Source organism: Microtus ochrogaster, chromosome 8 (assembly GCF_000317375.1).
Source record: "Microtus ochrogaster isolate Prairie Vole_2 chromosome 8, MicOch1.0, whole genome shotgun sequence".
NCBI lineage: Eukaryota > Metazoa > Chordata > Mammalia > Rodentia > Cricetidae > Microtus > Microtus ochrogaster.
Genome location: NC_022015.1, coordinates 67,693,297 through 67,710,028, shown reverse-complemented (window position 1 = coordinate 67,710,028; position 16,732 = coordinate 67,693,297). Strand labels below are relative to the sequence as shown.

General features: G+C 45.5%; 1 protein-coding gene across 1 annotated transcript in view; it reads left to right on the top strand.

The window, feature by feature from the left end:
- Nucleotides 1-16,732, top strand: part of Pdlim1 (PDZ and LIM domain 1) — a 44,607-nt gene that overhangs the window by 25,908 nt on the left and 1,967 nt on the right. Inside the window, exon 5 of the mRNA XM_005352256.2 lies at nt 9,184-9,335. Within this exon, the coding sequence (XP_005352313.1) occupies nt 9,184-9,335 (152 nt within the window). The remainder of the gene's footprint in view (nt 1-9,183; nt 9,336-16,732) is intronic.

Genomic DNA, 16,732 nt, shown 5'->3' with positions numbered 1-16,732 from the left:
AGGAAAACAAAAACAGAAAGACCAGAAAGACTGCTGGGCATCCACTGCATGCAAGTCTCCATTCCTCACACTGAGAAGAGAACAGGTCAGGACAGATCCCGTATGTTTCTTAGAGTCTACTGAGGTTTTGGTCTCAGAAGATGCTGAAGATCACTGTCATTAATGGGAATGACCAGGACCACTGCTTCTTATTCCAAATCATGGTTCCTGTGAGGCCTTACCTGCTTGATACATTGCTGCCCCCCAACATGGTCATGGGGATGCTGGGGACCCATGAGAAATTTACCCGGAGGTCCCCTAAATATTGCTCCCTGAAGGGAAGCTTGCATGTAGCTCAGCTAGGAGTGGTTTGATATCATGGGCCACCATTCCTGTGTTTTGAGTGCTTGAAGAGGCTGGGACCATGACCCTTCTTTTCCTGCCCCAGAGTGGGGAATGTTCCATGATCTGGATTTAATAGCCCAGGAAATGACACATCCTTAATTGAGAACTGCGCAGCACTGGGAGAAGCATGTGCCTGGAAAGGATTTTTTTTAGTGTGGCTGCGTTAGATATTTTTCCTTATTAATGTCTTCTTTCTTCTCTTCTCTCAAGCTTTCTGATTGCACTCCCCCCTCCCCTACTGTCTGCTCCTGTCACAGTCTCCTTAGCTGAAGCAGCCTCAGGGTCTTCACCAATCTCCTGCAGATTCCCTCAGCAAAGGGGGCCTGCTATCTACTTCAGTCCAACCTCCGTGAGGACTAACTGCTAGCAGCAGCAGCGGAAATCCCTGAAGCCAGAGGCCAAGGGGCTGCTTAGGCCGCCATGTTTCTTGCACAGGGATCTCTGCCTGCTGGTTTGTTTCTAGCATGTCCACAGAAAGGAGTGATAGAGGATTCTGCCAACCCAGCAGCCAGCCTGTAACCCTCCCTGCTCAGCACAAGGCCCAGAGCTGGCTCACCCCCACTGTTTAGTCTGAATTCGCTGAGGTTCCAGAACTGCCTCACTACATACTTTGTATCTGAGGTCATCATCCATTCCCTGGGGCTCACCCTGTTTCTGTTTTTTTTTTTTTTCCCCAAGCACTTCAGAGCATTCTACTGTGTGTGTGTGTGTGTGTGTGTGTGTGTGTGTGTGTGTGTGTGTGTGACTGTCTCTGCCTAGTAGGTCTTGGTACAACAGCTGCATCCCAGGCAAGCCAGGATGTCAACAGCAGCTAACTGCCATCTGGGAAGGCAGGTGGGGTCTCCTCAGTAGACCTTCTTGAACACAGCAGAGTGGGAAGGGAGCATCTGCAGACTTTCCCATCTAGGCGACATTAGCTCAGCGTCCTTTCCTGAGTTCTTTTGTGTGCCATTCCAGGGAAAGAAGTGTGGCTAGCACCTTTTCTCTCAGCTCTCCTGATGTGTGTGGAAAGGACCCTTAAAGCCTGGGACTGCAGAGTCTGGATTGCATAATTTATGTGATTTCTGTTACTTTCTATGGGCTTGTAGATTAGCATCCTAGAACCTGACTCTGGCCCTGCCAGCTGAGTGACCTTAGGCAAACCTTGTAAATCCTCAGAAACCTTGTAAGGTGGGTCCTTAACCACATGCCTTTCTGCCAGCTTGTCGAGGGAATGCAGTTGCTGCTGACTTCATTGCTGTGGGAGAACTCTGCCTCAGCACTTTTGAGTTGGGGGTTGGGGTTTAGAGTGAAAGACTGGAAGCCTTTAAGCATGGTCCAGAACTTCTTTCTCCCCTGGAGCCATTGCCTAAGTTCAGCCATGGGCACTATTAGCCAGCATCCTACTGGGGTGATGGTCTCTTCATGGTACAAGTGGTTGAGCTCCCATAACCAGCATAGGCATTCCAGAGTAGTAGATCTTCCAAACTGTATTATTCAGTGTGTCCCCCAAACACTCAGGAGGCTGATTTCTAAGCAAGTGCAGTGGAGATGGAGTCATTGTTGCCTGTTCAAAAGGTAGCAAGGGATTATGTTAGTCCCGCCTAATTGGGAGAAGAATCAGAATTCTTCCAACATGCAGCCTGCTTGTCTCTGTAGCTAATGTGCTTGCACACCACAACGTCTGGGGTCTGAGGGTTCTTCCCTTTTCTCCTGATATCCAGTGTTATTCCTTGCTTCTTATCATAGGAGACAAAAATACAGGGAACATTCAGACCAGACATTCCCTTTAGAACTCAATGCATAAACTTCCCCAGAATTGCTTTTTAAAATTCATTTTTTTAAATTTTATTATCAGATAATAATCTAGTGCAACTGAAACCCAAGCTCTTATTTTCTAGGACATCATGAAACATGAAAGATTTTTCTGCTTCAGCTCACTCCTCTGTGTGTGTGTGTGTGTGTGTGTGTGTGTGTGTGTGTGTGTGTGTGTGTGTATGTGTGTAGACAGGGTCTCATTTCTTGGATGCCTTGGAACTTACTGTGTAGACCAGGCTAGCCTTGAACTCATAGAGACCCACCTGTCTTTGTTTCTTGAGTGCTAGGATTAAAGGTGTGTGGCACCATGCCCATCTTTCATCTTATTGTCTTTTAAAATTCTTTTGAGATTTATTTTTGTTCTATGTGTATGGGTGTTTTGCCTGTATATGTGTTTGTGTACTGTGTGTGTGCAGTGCCTGCGGAGTCCTGAAGAGGGCGCTAAATCCCTTGGAACTGGAGTTACAGACAGTTTTTAGTGGTTGTGTGGATGCTGGAAGATTAATCAGTACTTTAAACTGCTGAGCCATCTCTCTAGCCACTCAGTTTATTTTCCTTATCCCAGCCATCAGGCAAGCTAAGAACTAAAATCTCTACATCACTTAAAGTTAATAGTTCTATTTGAGACTTAGGAATTCTTAAAATGAGTTAAGCCTTTTCTTCTGTGATAGCTGTAGATATGTAGGAAGTTGTAGGAAACAGTGCAAAGAGGTCTTTTATTCCTTATCCAGTTTCCTTTGATGCTTACTCATGTGTTTGTTTCTTGAGACAAGGTCTTATTCTGAAGCCCAGGCTGACCTAGAACCTACAGGTATCCTCTTGTCTCAGCTTCCTGAGTTTGGGATTACAGATGTGAGCCACTATGCTGAGCTGAGGATGACATCCTGAATTATCAAGTATAAGAAGATGGGTAGGAACACAGTGTAAAGGGCATTTGTTCAACTGAGCATAGTGCCACAAGCCTTTAATCTCAGCACTCTGGAGGCAGAAATGTAAAAGGAGGAGCTGCTTGTTCATCCCGGCCGCCCAGAACTGAAATAATCACACAGAAATTGTATTAATTAAAACACTGCTTGGCCTATTAGCTCTAGCTTCTTATTGGCTAACTCATACTTATTTAACCCATTTCTAGTAATCTGTATATCATCACATGGCAGTGACTTACTGGCAAAGACTCTGCATGTCTGACTCTGGCGGCTCCATGGCATCTCTCTGACTCTGCCTTCTTTCTCCCAGTATTCAGTACAGTACCCCCCCCCCCACCTAAGTTCTGCCCTATCAACAGGCCAAGGCAGTTTCTTTATTCACTAATGGTAATCACAGCACACAGAGGGGACTCCCACATCACAGAGACAGGTGGATCTCTGTAAGTCCAAGGCCAGCCTGATCTACACAGGCTAGCCAGGTCTACTTGTCTCAAAAGAAAAAAAAAGCATTTGGGTCTGCACCAGGATTCCAGTCCTCTTGCTGCACTCACCCCTAGCCACATCCACCATACCCACATCCCCCACTGCACAGCCTCCAGCCCACCAATCTCCCATCGTTACAGCTTTGTTAGTTCAAGAATGTTTTCTTAACAGACCCATGAAGTATGTAACCTTCTGGAGTTTCCGCAGCATAATTCCTTGGAAAGCCATCCAGGTTTTCTTTATATACGAAGAGTGCCCCCTCTTTTTGTCCTTTTTAAAGTGTGGTTAAAAACCACATGACATAAAAATTTACTATTGTAACTACATGTTTAAAGTTATGCAACAGATCTGTTGAATTTGTTCAGCTTGGAAAGCTATACCCATTGAACAACTTCTGCCTCTCCCCAAGCTCCTGGAAGCCACCGCTGAACTTTCTGTTGCGGGCTTCTCTTGCAAGTGGAGTCATGCAGTAATGTCTTTGCTGGCTGGTACAGTCATATTTCTCTTTGTATGCTGCTCCAAAGCTTCACCCTGGAAGTGTGTGTCAAGATTTTCTTCTTTTTAAAGACTAAATCCATTCTTTGTCACATGAAAAAAAATAATCCATCTGTCTACTGATGGATGTTTAGGCTTCTTTCCATCTTTTTAAAGATGCCATTTAATTATAAACACTAAAGGCTTTCCTACAAAGGTGGAGAATGAGCTAAGACCATGCACACTGGTTAGTCTTCTGCATCGTGCTGTAGATTGTAGCCAGCGTGGCAAGGCAAGGGACGAATCTGGAGCTAATTGCTACATCCAGCAAGAATGTATCAGAAAAAAAAAAAAAAACCCTCACAGGCTAAAAGATAGACATAGAATCAGGTGTTGTTTCTTCATGCTAGCAGTAAACATGTGAACACTGATATTAAAATATACCATTTATAGTTACTTCTCAATAGGGTAGATCCGAGTTTGCCAGAGGAGTGGGGAGAATAGCAGGAAGGGAGGAGAGGCCAACCAGTTTGTACAGTGCTATTGTTTGAGAGCTGCGGCTAATTCCAGTGCCATGTATCACCATAGGGTGAATAATGAACAGAAAGACATCTCCAAATAATGATGCAAGATAATTGCCAATAAAATCATCATAAATGAATGATCAAGTTAGGAAAAAAAAACCCACACCATTTCTCAGGTGCATGTGGAATAGTCTGCTAAGAGAGGCAGAAGTGAGACTTAAAATACATCTTATGAACTTAAAACTGATATAACAGCAAGTATCCTTTCCAGCCACAACGGACTGAAACTAGAATTTAGCAAAAAGAGAACTGGAAAAGTGACAAATCCGTGGCCACTGAACAACACAACTGAACAAACAATGTAAGAACCACAGGGGAAATTAGGAGCTATTCTGACAAATGGGAACAGACAAACATTCCCAGCATTTAGTAGGGTCGAAGGTGGTGGTGCGTGTCTGGCATCCCGTGTCTGGCATCCCGGCATGCGGGAGGCTGAGCCAGGAGGATCAGGATTTCACCGCCAGCCATTGGTTCAACAGAAACTTAACAGCAGACAGGAAAAGCAGGACCAAGAGGAAGGCAGAGGGAAGTGCCTCAGCAAAGCCAATCTGACTTTGTCCTTTCACCAGGTGCTCTTTTGGCATCTTAATTCTGCCTAAACCTAGAGGCTAAAAATTCCTTCTTAAGTTTTTCCTTTTTTATGTTTCAGTCTTAGGCATTTGAGCTAGTCAAGTCGGTGTGAGATAAACAATGGGGAACCGGCCACAATAGCGGTGAAAGGAGCCTTGAAATCCTGGGGACCAGTTCCTCCCATTTTATTCTCTTTTGAAATTGTTCTTAATTTTGCCTTTTCATTGCCTCTTCATATGAACTGTGGAATCCAGTTCGCCCATTTGGCTCTCTGTAGATTCTTCTTTCTTTCCTTTTTTTTTTGGGGGGGGGGGGTTTGGGGGCAGGGTCTCCACTATAGTCCAGGCTAGCATTGGAGCCCACCATGTAAGACAGGCTGGTCTTCGAACTGGTGGCAATCCTCCTGCCTTAGTGCTAGGAATAGAGGTGCCTGTCCTCAGCTTTTTCATCAGCTGTTTTGCAGTGCCAAGGGTTGGCCCAGGGCCTTCTGCGTGCTAAGTAAGTGCTCCCCACCGAACTACGTCCCCAGCCCTCTTCTACGTTTTATTTTGAAGCAGGGTCTCACAAGGCAGTCTGGCCTTGACTCACTTTGGAGACTAGACAAGGCTTGAACTTTTGATCCTCCTGTCTCAGCCTCCCATGTAGTCAATTTTTTTTTTTGTTTTTGTTTTTGTTTTGTTTTGTTTTTTTCTTGTGCATCTGCTGATGTGGTCAAATGATTAACACCTTGACTGATTTTTGTATAGTAAACCAAGTACACACTACTTGGCTGTAACAAATAATTCTTTTTATATATTGTTGAATTTTATTTGCTATGAAATTTATATGTTTATGAGGGATACTCACCTGTTTCTTTTTTAATACTGTCATCTGGTTTTATTTTAGTATGATAATTACTTCATTACATAAGTCAGGAAATACTTTCCTCTATTACAGGGAAGAGGCTATGTAGAATTAATTTGGTCTCTGTCTCTCTCTGAAACATGTGCCTTTGTTGTGTTGCTCAGCCTAACCTTGACCTCCTGAGTCTCCTGTCTCAGCCTCCTGACTGTCGAGAGCATAGACCTGGCTCACTGTAGAATCCTTATTTACTTACTTTTAATTTTTTTGTATATACAAATAAGAATATTTTTTTTCTCCATTTCGTATGCATGCTTTTATCCTAATTACTTTTTTCAGATATTGTGTTAATATCTTATAGCCTAATGTCCAAGACTTAGAATTTCTGAGTCTTGTGCTGTTTTTTTGAATTAGGTTGACGGTGATTTGGCTAGGGTAACGGATATTGAAAATACTGCATAAAATGCCCAGCATATAAAGATGTTATCAGTTGTTTGGAAATAAATGGTAAATTGGTTTGCCTCTTTGTCTCTGTCTCTCTCTATCTCTGTCTGTCTCTTTCTTCTTTCCTTCCTTGGAAGGATTCCCATGGCTGTTTGCTGGAAGAATGAATATATGATGACCTTGTGGTTTAGTTCTGTTATTTTTAGTGTTCCCTTGGTGGCTTCCAGACATAACATGCAACAAATAAGAGAAAAAATTCTTCCCCCAAACATTCCATGGCCCGATCTTGATTTTAAAATAGTCCTAAGAGTAATAGGAAAAAGATTAATAAAGAATAATGTAATATGCTTATTATAGGCCAGGTTCCAAGCTCAAAACTCAAAGAATCAAGTAACTCAAAAAAAAAAAAAAAAAAAAAGCAAATTGAGCTGGTAGAAGACCCTGACTCAAAACTACTTTACCAAGTATTCACTAAACCTACAGGGAGAGGGAGAGAGCTAGGCAAGGGTCGATAGAAACCAGCTGCTGCAGGCAGGCCAGGCAAGGGTGGCTGCTTCCACCCTGTCATTGCAAACCAAAGGTGGCGTGAACAGCTCGCATCAACCTTGCCCGGCAGTAGCAGAGCTTATGTCTCCCTTATGGGCCTTGTTGTCTTTGTTGTCAGAATATGGTTGGAGTCCAAGGGAAACACCTGGGCTTTATCCCTTTCAGCTGGGGCCTGAGTCTGTAAGGAGGCTGTCCTGGCTGCCCCTACAGCTTGTCTCAGAGGAGAGAAAAAGGAGAGACAGAAAGGGAGAGAGGAGCAGGGAGGGGTAGTACCTTAGAGGAAATTCCCCGTGGAAAACATACATACTTTTTCTTTTAAAGATGTGAGCCAGGTGTACAATGGTGCATGGGAAATGAGTTAATGAATGCAATTGCTGCAATTCCTTTGCTCCTGCCTGTGTCCTCCAGTGCAGTGGAGGCTGAGAGCGCATCCCTTGCAGCCACAGCTGTGTGTTTGTGCATGAGTAAATCTGTCTGTATGCATTGCTCATAGCCCCTCCCGGTAGGTAGTTGATCTGGTCTTTGTGCTTTGTTCCTCTTGGGCAGTGTCCCTCAGGCAGCTTCTGAATGAGCTGTGGAAGTGAAAGAGTGCATGTGGGCTCGGGGGATGGGTCCCCCCAACCCTAGATAGTTTCAGGGTCATCTCCCAGGATGAGGGACAGCATAGCAAGGAGGAAGTGTCATCTCTGCTTACGCACTTACTTACCTGATGCCAAGCTTTGAGCATGGGCTCTGCGCTGAGCCCGACCTGGGCATTTACAGAGAGCAAGGTAACATGCTTGGTTACATTCCAGGGGAAGCCAGAAATACAGAAGTGCAAGCAGAGTCCGTGGTAGGAGAGTGAGTTAGAGGGTAGCAAAGGGTGGGGATGTGTGGGACTCTCATAAGTCAAGGTCAATAAATCTTCTCTGAGGGGTGCATCCTGTGTGAAACGGGGCCCTGGACATACATGAGGGTAACAGTGTAGGCAGGAGAGTGAGCGCAATGCCTGGAAGAAGGCTGCCTGGTTCAGTCACACTCTTCTGAGGAAAGGCTACAGCTTAAGGGTCTTTACTCCTTAATGTAAAGGAGTTGAACTTGTTTAGACTTGTGTTATCAAAACTGTAAGCATTTGGTTTTAAGTCAGGTGAGATTACATTGATCCGCACCGTGGAACCGTCTGGATTCATGTGTTGGAAATACGTCTCTGGTCTCTGGTTGAAAATGTAACCGTTCCAAGGCCGAGCAGGGCAGCAGAGGGACAGGTTACACAGCTGGTGGGTCTTGCTGGTAAGCCACAGCTTGGCTTAGTCATGCGGGGGAGCTGGGAGTACGTGAGGAGTCAGGCTCAAGACAGCTACAGTTGAAGGGCTGCCTGCCTTCCACGGCTCTGCTGTAGCCAGACAGCACAAGCCTTGGCTCAGTGAAAACCAGTCCCACAGTAGTGCCTGCCTCAGCTCGTCCTGGGGCATGCAGAGTGACAGGAGGAAGGAGTGGGAGGCAAGGTCTGGCTTGCCTTTCCCGGGGGTCTGAACCTTTACACAGAAAAGCATGTGAATGTTTCCTTCTCGCTGCAGTGCCTGTGGACGGGGCAGCTCATGACTGCTGCCTCCAGCTAGGGACACAGAGGCCTGAGCTCCATTCTGAATGACGAGGAGCGTCTGGAGGCATGAGAAGCCCTTTGACAGGGGGAATGAGAAAGACGAGGCTTCTGCTGGTGCAAGGAATGCATGTACCCCCCAACACACACACACACACACACACACACACACACACACACACACACACACACACGGACCCAGCCAAGCTTTAGTGGTCAGATTGTGGTTGGAATTTTTCCTCTTCAAAATTTTCTCTTGACATAATGTTGATTATGTAATTTTAAAAGAAGGGACAAATTCCCCATCTGTGGGAGTTAGCCAAAATGTAATTGAATTACAGAGACGATTTGGGAAAATAGCCTCTTACTGTATTAAAGTGGCAGCCAGCTCTGCCGACCGGGACCCATTATAACATTGTCCAGAGGGTTGGGGACATGGGATAATCGCTATCCGCTCTTTTCATGAGTGTGGGTTTGTCTGGGAGGGAGTGCCGGGTGGAGTTCTGAGCCTAACTTTCGACCCATGTCCTAATGGGTTTCCAAACATTCTTCTTAGCTTGGATCAGCCACATCCTTCAGGCAGCCTCATCATCGACAAGGAATCTGAGGTTTACAAGATGCTCCAGGAGAAGCAGGAGTTAAACGAGCCCCCCAAACAGTCCACCTCCTTCCTGCTTCTGCAGGAGATCCTGGAGACAGATGGGAAAGGTAAGGGGCCCTGTGGGAGTCTCGCTGCTAGAACACAGGTGAGCACAGCCCAGAGGAGGTGGAGAGAGAGCCAGTGCAGCTTGCTGCGAAAGGCTGGGGCTCTCTGTATAGACCTTATCTTCTTCCCGAGTCTGCTGTTATATGAGCACACACCACCACTTCTGCCCTGGCATTGATTTTGTTGTTGTTGTTCTTTGGGGGGGAGGGAGGGTTTGAGACAGGATTTCTCTGTAGTTTTTGGAGCCTGTTCTGGAACTAGCTCTTGTAGACCAGGCTGACCTAGAACTCATAGAGATCCGCCTCATGAGTGTTGGGATTAAAGGTGTGAACCACCACTGCCCAGCTGGCATTGACTTTTTTTTTTTTTTTTTTTTTTTTTTGGTTTTTCGAGACAGGGTTTCTCTGTGGTTTTGGAGCCTGTCCTGGCACTAGCTCTGTAGACCAGGCTGGTCTCGAACTCACAGAGATCCGCCTGCCTCTGCCTCCCGAGTGCTGGGATTAAAGGCGTGCGCCACCATTGCCCGGCTTGGCATTGACTTTTTTATATGACAAAGCATGTATTGAAAAGCGGAGGGAGAGAGGACTCGGATGCAGATCAGCTGTGGAATGCTTAAGGTAAAATCTATATAATATACATAAAACCCTGGGCTCTATTTTCAGCAGTTGGGGTGAAGGGTTACAGGGTTAGGAGTGGATGTGAGTCTTGGCAGTAGGGGATGGTACAAGAGCTCCCCCTCTGGATTATACTTTCTGGCTCAGTCGTTACTTACAAGTATTTATTTAATTTTATTTTACAAGTGTGATTGCTTTGCCCACATGTATGTCTACTGTATGCACGAATTACCTCCAGAGGCTGGGAGAAAGCTGTAGTTGAGAACAGCAGTGAGTCACCACGTGGTCCTCTGCATGAGCAACAATTGCTTCTAAGAAACGAACCATCTCCCATCTCTCTACTCTAGCCAGTTGCCCAGTCTTTTCAGAGTTTGAAAAAATGTAGCTCTGGCTGTCCTGGGACTCGCTTTGTAGACCAGGCTAGACTTGATCTCACAGAGGTCCGCCTGTGTCTGCCCTCCAAGTGCTAAGATTAAAGGGGTGTGCCACCACCACCTGGCAAATGATTTAATTTTTAAAAAGAGATTTAGTTTGCTTTTATTTCTGTGTGTGTGTATGTGTACGTGGGAGATTGTGGAGGCAAAACTTGGTATCAGATCTCCTGGAACTAGAATTAATTACAGGAAGTTGCTTTGATTCACCATAGGGGTGCCAAGAACTGAACTCGGTCCTCTGCAAAAGTAGCCAGAGCTCTTTGGCCCTGAGCCATATTTCCAGCCCTTATTTTACGTTGTTATAGATTCATTGTGCAAAATTACGGGTTTTATCACATACTTTGACCTTACTAAGCTCTCCTGCCCTTCCATACACTAGTCAGTCATACGTATTATATCTTCTTTACCCAGCCATGGGCATTTAGGTTGACTTTATAAGTTGGTTATTGATTGAACAGAGTGTTACAAAATAAACATGAATGACCAGTTGTCTGTTGTGCTGACTTAGGTTCTTTAGGGTTTATTACCACAAGTGGTATAAGCTGGATCATATGTCCTATTTTTAATTTTTTGAGGGAACTCTTTACTGATTTTCCTAGTGGTTGCTCATTTTACATTCCCACAAGCAGTATATAAGGGTGCCTTTGTACCCCACATCCTAGCTAGCATTGGTTGCTGCCTACTTTAATACAGACAGCCAGTCTGACAGGGGTGGGATGCAATCCCAGTGCAGCTTTAATTTTCATTTCCCCGATGACCAAGGATGCTGAACACTGTTTTATGCCCTATTGGCCATCTCTCTACTTTGGCTTATTTGTTGATTGGATGGTGAAGGTTTTGGTTTTGGTGTTTAATATTTTTAGTTTATTGTATATTCTAAATAGCAATCCCTTGCGGCATGCAGGCTTTATTTAAGCAGCTTTGTGTGCTGCACCCATGCGGTAGAGAGCCGAGGCTGTAGTGACTGTGACCTTTGTGAGATTCTGCCGGTCTGTCCCTTGGAAGCTTTAATTTACATACCTTGCTCCCGAGATGGCAGGTGAGGAAGAGTATGTGGAGGCCACAGAAGGAAGAATATACCTGTAGGCCAATGAATCTGGGAGTCCTCCTTGGCCACGCCCCCCCCAGGTTTGCTCTGGCTTCAGGGAAGATGGTCTTTCCTCATCATGGAGGCCTTAGGTTAGGGTAGCCACATCCTCAACCCTAGGCTAGTGTCTGAACTGCTCTAGGCTCAGAAATCACAAAGTGTACGTAACAGCCATCACTGTCCACAGAGTCAGCACCCCGTGGTTGTTATAGATGCTGGCACTTCATCAGGAGCCTCCAGGTCAGCTTCGCTTGGCCATGCATGACTTCTGATGCGTCTGCGGGTCTCCAGAGACAGCTCTCCTTGGAGATATTGCATAATACCATGTATGTTGAAGTAACATTTAGTTAGGTAGAAGCGAGGTTGTCATTCAGTAGCTGAAGGATGTTAGGAGATTGATAATAGGTAGAAAGGTTTTCTCTTCTTTGTCTAGCAAGTCTTCAGACTCATCGCCTTCCAGGTACCTTCCATCAGCACCCTCTGCTCCTGCTCTGGAGAACAGCTTTGTACCTCCTCGCTCTGTTTCTCTTTGAGACTGGATCAATCTAGTGTAGCCTAGGGTAGCCTTGAACTCACAGAGATCTGTCTACCTCTGTCTCCCGAGTCCTGGGATTAAATGTGTGTGCCACCACTGCCTGGCCTCTAGTGGCTTAGCTCTGCACTCTGATCTTCAGGCAAACTTCATTTGTTAGATTACAAACAAAATATCGCATCTGATCTTCCATACTCTGCCCCCTTCCCTAACACTCAGGCACCTGGCTGACTTTTTGCCTTCTATGTGCTTTACTTCCCCACAGTGCACACCTGTCGGTATTTCAGGGATAGTTACCTGGGAAGGGAAACTTCCCTGAATACACCATGTGGATTCTGTAGAGAGGGGCAATTTACACGCACAAGAAAGTGTAATCAAAGTGCTTCTTTTATGCTGAACATAGTTGTTCTACTAGCAGGAAGCAAGCTAGCTAGACTTTGCTTAAACTCCTCTCTTAGGCCTGCTTGACAAAGAACTGGAGATCCCGCCTGTAGGGCTGCCAGCTCTGTCAGAGCACATGAGAAGGGGCAGGAGATTTTATCTTAGTAAGTAGACAGACACCTCAGTTAAGGTGGGTAAAGTCAGCCCATCTGATCCCCCAAATAGGACACAGACTGTACCATAAAACTCATCTAAGCCCATAGATGAGGACCCAAGCACAGGATTCTGAATCTGTGTTTACAGCATCAAGACCTCTTTTCATCTTCTGCCCCAGTAACCAAAACCCATAGCTCCCATGATCAAGGTTATCCTCCCTGGCACCTGGAACCCTGGCCATCATTCTTACCTCCAGGCACCAGGGAGGAAGGAAGGGTGTAAACAGTGGTTTCTCTGTCCGCCCCATCCCATAGCCACTTCTAAATAATCAGTCAGAGGCTTAATATTAATTGGAAAATGTTTGGCCTATAACTCAGGCTTATTACTAACTAGCTCTTAGAATGTATATATTTTGTCACTTGGCTGGTGGCCTTCCTTGTCCTCTAGCACATCTTGTTCCTGTGGCAGCTGCCTTGTGTCTCTCCTTTGGCTCTGTCTTTCTTCCTCTCTGTATTTTCAGTCTGTCTACCCAGCCTAGCCTTATTCTGCTTTACTCTAGGCCAAATAAGCTTTATTATTAACCCCTGGGAGCTATGCATAGTCACAGCATACAGAAGGATTATCCCACAGCAGAAGGGGCCAAGTCTAAATGGAGAGTCCCCTGTCAGATGAGCCAGCTGTCTCCTTCCCAGAAGTTCCACCAGTATTGCTACATTATACACACTACTATTCCACTTAGATTTTATTGTCTGGGATTTAATTGCTGGGATGTACCTAATTATATAATCTGGGGTTTATGATTTTATTTTTTATTTCCTAGACTGAATGCTTTCTTACCTCAAAGCAGGATTTTGCTAAAAAGGAAGGTTAGGGCACAGCTAGTCTTTCTTCCCATGTCTCTTGATGTGTGCTTGTGCTAAGTTTTCACTTAAGGAAGCAGGATAAAAATTCTAGACAAACCTTCATCACGTGGAACAGGCCCTCTGAGCCTGGATCACTGGCCGATGTTAACAAGGCGCTCAGATGTGTGCTGCTGTGTTGGGCAGAGACCCATGGTTCAGAGAAGTCTATGGGTGGAAACACTGGCATCTCGGGTCCACCTGCGACCTGCAGGACACCTAGAGCAGGCTGCTGGTTCCTCTGTGCTCTGGTGTTTGTATGTAACCCATGTAAGAGGGCCGCCCACTGCATCAGGGCTGTTCGAAGGGTTAAGTGAAAGTTTGTGAACTGCTCAGTGCAGCTAGGTACCCAAACTGTCTGAGCAGTGTTGGTGATAGACCCCAGAAAATCCCACCAGAGCTGCTTGTTCTGAGTGCGGCTCATCCTCTGCTTTTCTCATGCTTCATCTTGCTCTGGGCAAATCATAACATTTGCGGCAGAAGAGGCATGCACACTGTTTGAGCTGGGAAATACACAGCCCATAGAGTTTCCCACTGGGTTCACTTTTCGGTGTTTAGTTACACCACATCCATGTGTAAGGCATGGCCATTGCCACCATCCACCCTCAGAACTCTCCGTATGTAGAACGGGAACTCTGATCCCATTAAACCCCACCTCCCTGTTCTCTGCTCCGGCCTCTGGCCACCGTAGCACTACTGTCTATTCCATATACCTGTAAGAGCAGAATCATGATTTCCCTTTTTGTGATGGACTCATTCCTTCAGTACAGCATCTATACATGTTGTAGCACACACCAGAATTCCTTTCCTTAAAGTTTTAAAATCAGATTTGTTTATGTATATATTTATTGTGTGTGTGCGCGCACACACATACACATGCATGCACGTATGCGTGCTTATGGACCAATGGGCATATGGACAACTGAGGATTGGTTTCCCCTTCCACCATGTGGGTTCTGAGGATGGTTCTCAGGCTTACCCTCTGAACCATCATGATGGCCCCTTTTTGTCCTTCTAAAGTAGAATCATCTTCCATTGTCTGTAAATATCTCGTTTTGCTTGTTCTGTTAGTAGAAGAATATCGTGAAGGAGCGGAGGTATGGAAGGAGATGGTAAATGCAGAGGCAGCAGTGGTGGCTGCAGGCTCCCTCAGATGAAGAAGCTGGAGATGCAGTCAGCAAACTCTTAGGTCCATGCTGGCTGCTGTCGGGGGTTCCGGGGCAGCAGATGACCTGGAGATAGGTTCTAGAGAACTGCTGTTGTTAGGATCATGAGCTTTGTTCTGTAGGGATGGTGGAACCATGGAAGATTAATCCGTGAAATGAGGCGAGAAACAGCTGTACTTTATTTGCTTGATTTCCCTTCCTCTTCAGAAACAACACACAACAAGCAAACAAATGGCACTTGGATGATGGGTTTCCTGGAAGCAGAGACGCTTGGGAATGTTTGTAGTTGTATGGAGTTGCCAAAAAAGAAAGGTCTCTAAGTGAGAGAAAACAACCTGGAGCCAGCAGGTGGCGCTGCAGGGCTGAGAATGAGGACTGCTGCAGCACACAGCTCCTCCAGGGCTCCCAACTCTAGTCTTTTTCAGTCTAGTTTCAGAACAGGATGTGGCTCATTCTACCAAGTACGGATTTCACATCTCTCTCTATCTTCTCTTCTACCATTCTGCACTGTCTCTTATTTCCTGGTGGTTTTCCTGTTGACCGAGTGAGCTATGGGAAGAGGATATCTTATGTTTGAGACCCCAGTCTTTGCTGTGTTGGTCCCTTCTGTGGTCAATTATCCTCTCCACCCTGTCCATGAGTGCAGAGATGCTGCTCTTTCCTTGCAGACAACCCCCTTCAGTCAGGAAGTGAGGGAGTCTGTTTGCTATGCTTGGGGCAGAATGCCTGGAGCAGCTGCTCACTCTGGCCCTTCTGAGATGCCTTCTTGTAGGGCTGAGGTTGGGTGAGGTGAAGAGATTGATTGCCTTTGATAGAAAGCTAAAGGGGCCAGTGTGGGGGCACACACCTTTAATCCCAGCGCTTGGGAGGCAGAGGCAGGTGGAGTTCTACATAGTGAGTTCTGGGACAGGTAGGGCTACACACAGAGAGAGACCTTGTCTCAAAAAAAAAAAAATCAGTCAATCAATCAATCAATCAATCAATAAATCATCAATCATCAATCAGGGCTACATAGACCTTGTCTCAAAAATCAGTCAATCAATCAATCAATCAATCAATCAATCAACCAAACAAACAAAAACAACCCAAACCAAGCTAAAGGGACCATCAATACACTCAGTTATAGGCTGGGAATTTAGCTCAGCTGTAGAGCACTTTCCTAGCATGTGTGAGGTCTTGAGTTCAGTTCCAAACATTTTAGGGCTGGTGAGATGGCTCATTAGGCAAAAAAGCGTGCTGCCAAACCTGAGTTTGAACCCCATAACCCACATGGTAGAAGAAGAAAACCAAGTCCTACAAGTTGTCCCTTGAACTTCCTTCCCTTAGCATAGCACAGCATGCACACACCTGAACATACATGGGTGCACACATACACACACACATACATACACACACACACATACACATACACACACATACACATACACATACACATATACACACACACATATACACACATACACACACATACACACACATACACACACATATACACACACACTATACTAAATACATGTAACTTCTAAAATTATATTTAAAGAATTATGTGTATGGGTGTTTTGCCTGCATTTATGTCTATGGCTATGTGTGTGCTTGGTGACCACATAAATTAGAAGAAGGCATCAGATCCCCTAGAACTGGATTCACAGAGAGTTGTGGGCCACTGTGGGGATGCTAGGAATTGAACCCGTGTCATTTGGAAGAGTAGCCAGTGCTCTTAAATACTGAGCCATCAAAAATTTTAAGCATAAAAACATTTTAATACCTAAGCAAATTAATATAAAAGTCTGCAATTACAGAAGCTTGGACTGTGGACTTCTTCCAAAAGAAAGGAAGACTGTCCCCTGTGCTTTGGGGTATGGGATCATCAAGGTGAGGGCATGCTGAGCCTTCCCCAAGCTCATCTATAGATGATGTCTAAATCTTGCTCCTTCTTATGGGTTGTCAGATGGATATCTGGTCCCAATGTGAGAGGACCCAGTATTAGTGAGAGAAACCCGAGAGTGTCATGTGTAGCCATGGAGGACAGATGGAAGTACAGGTGGAAGTACAGGTGGAAGTACAGGTGGAGGTACAGGTGGAGGTACAGGTGGAGGTACAGGTGGAGGTACAGGTGGAGGTACAGGTGGA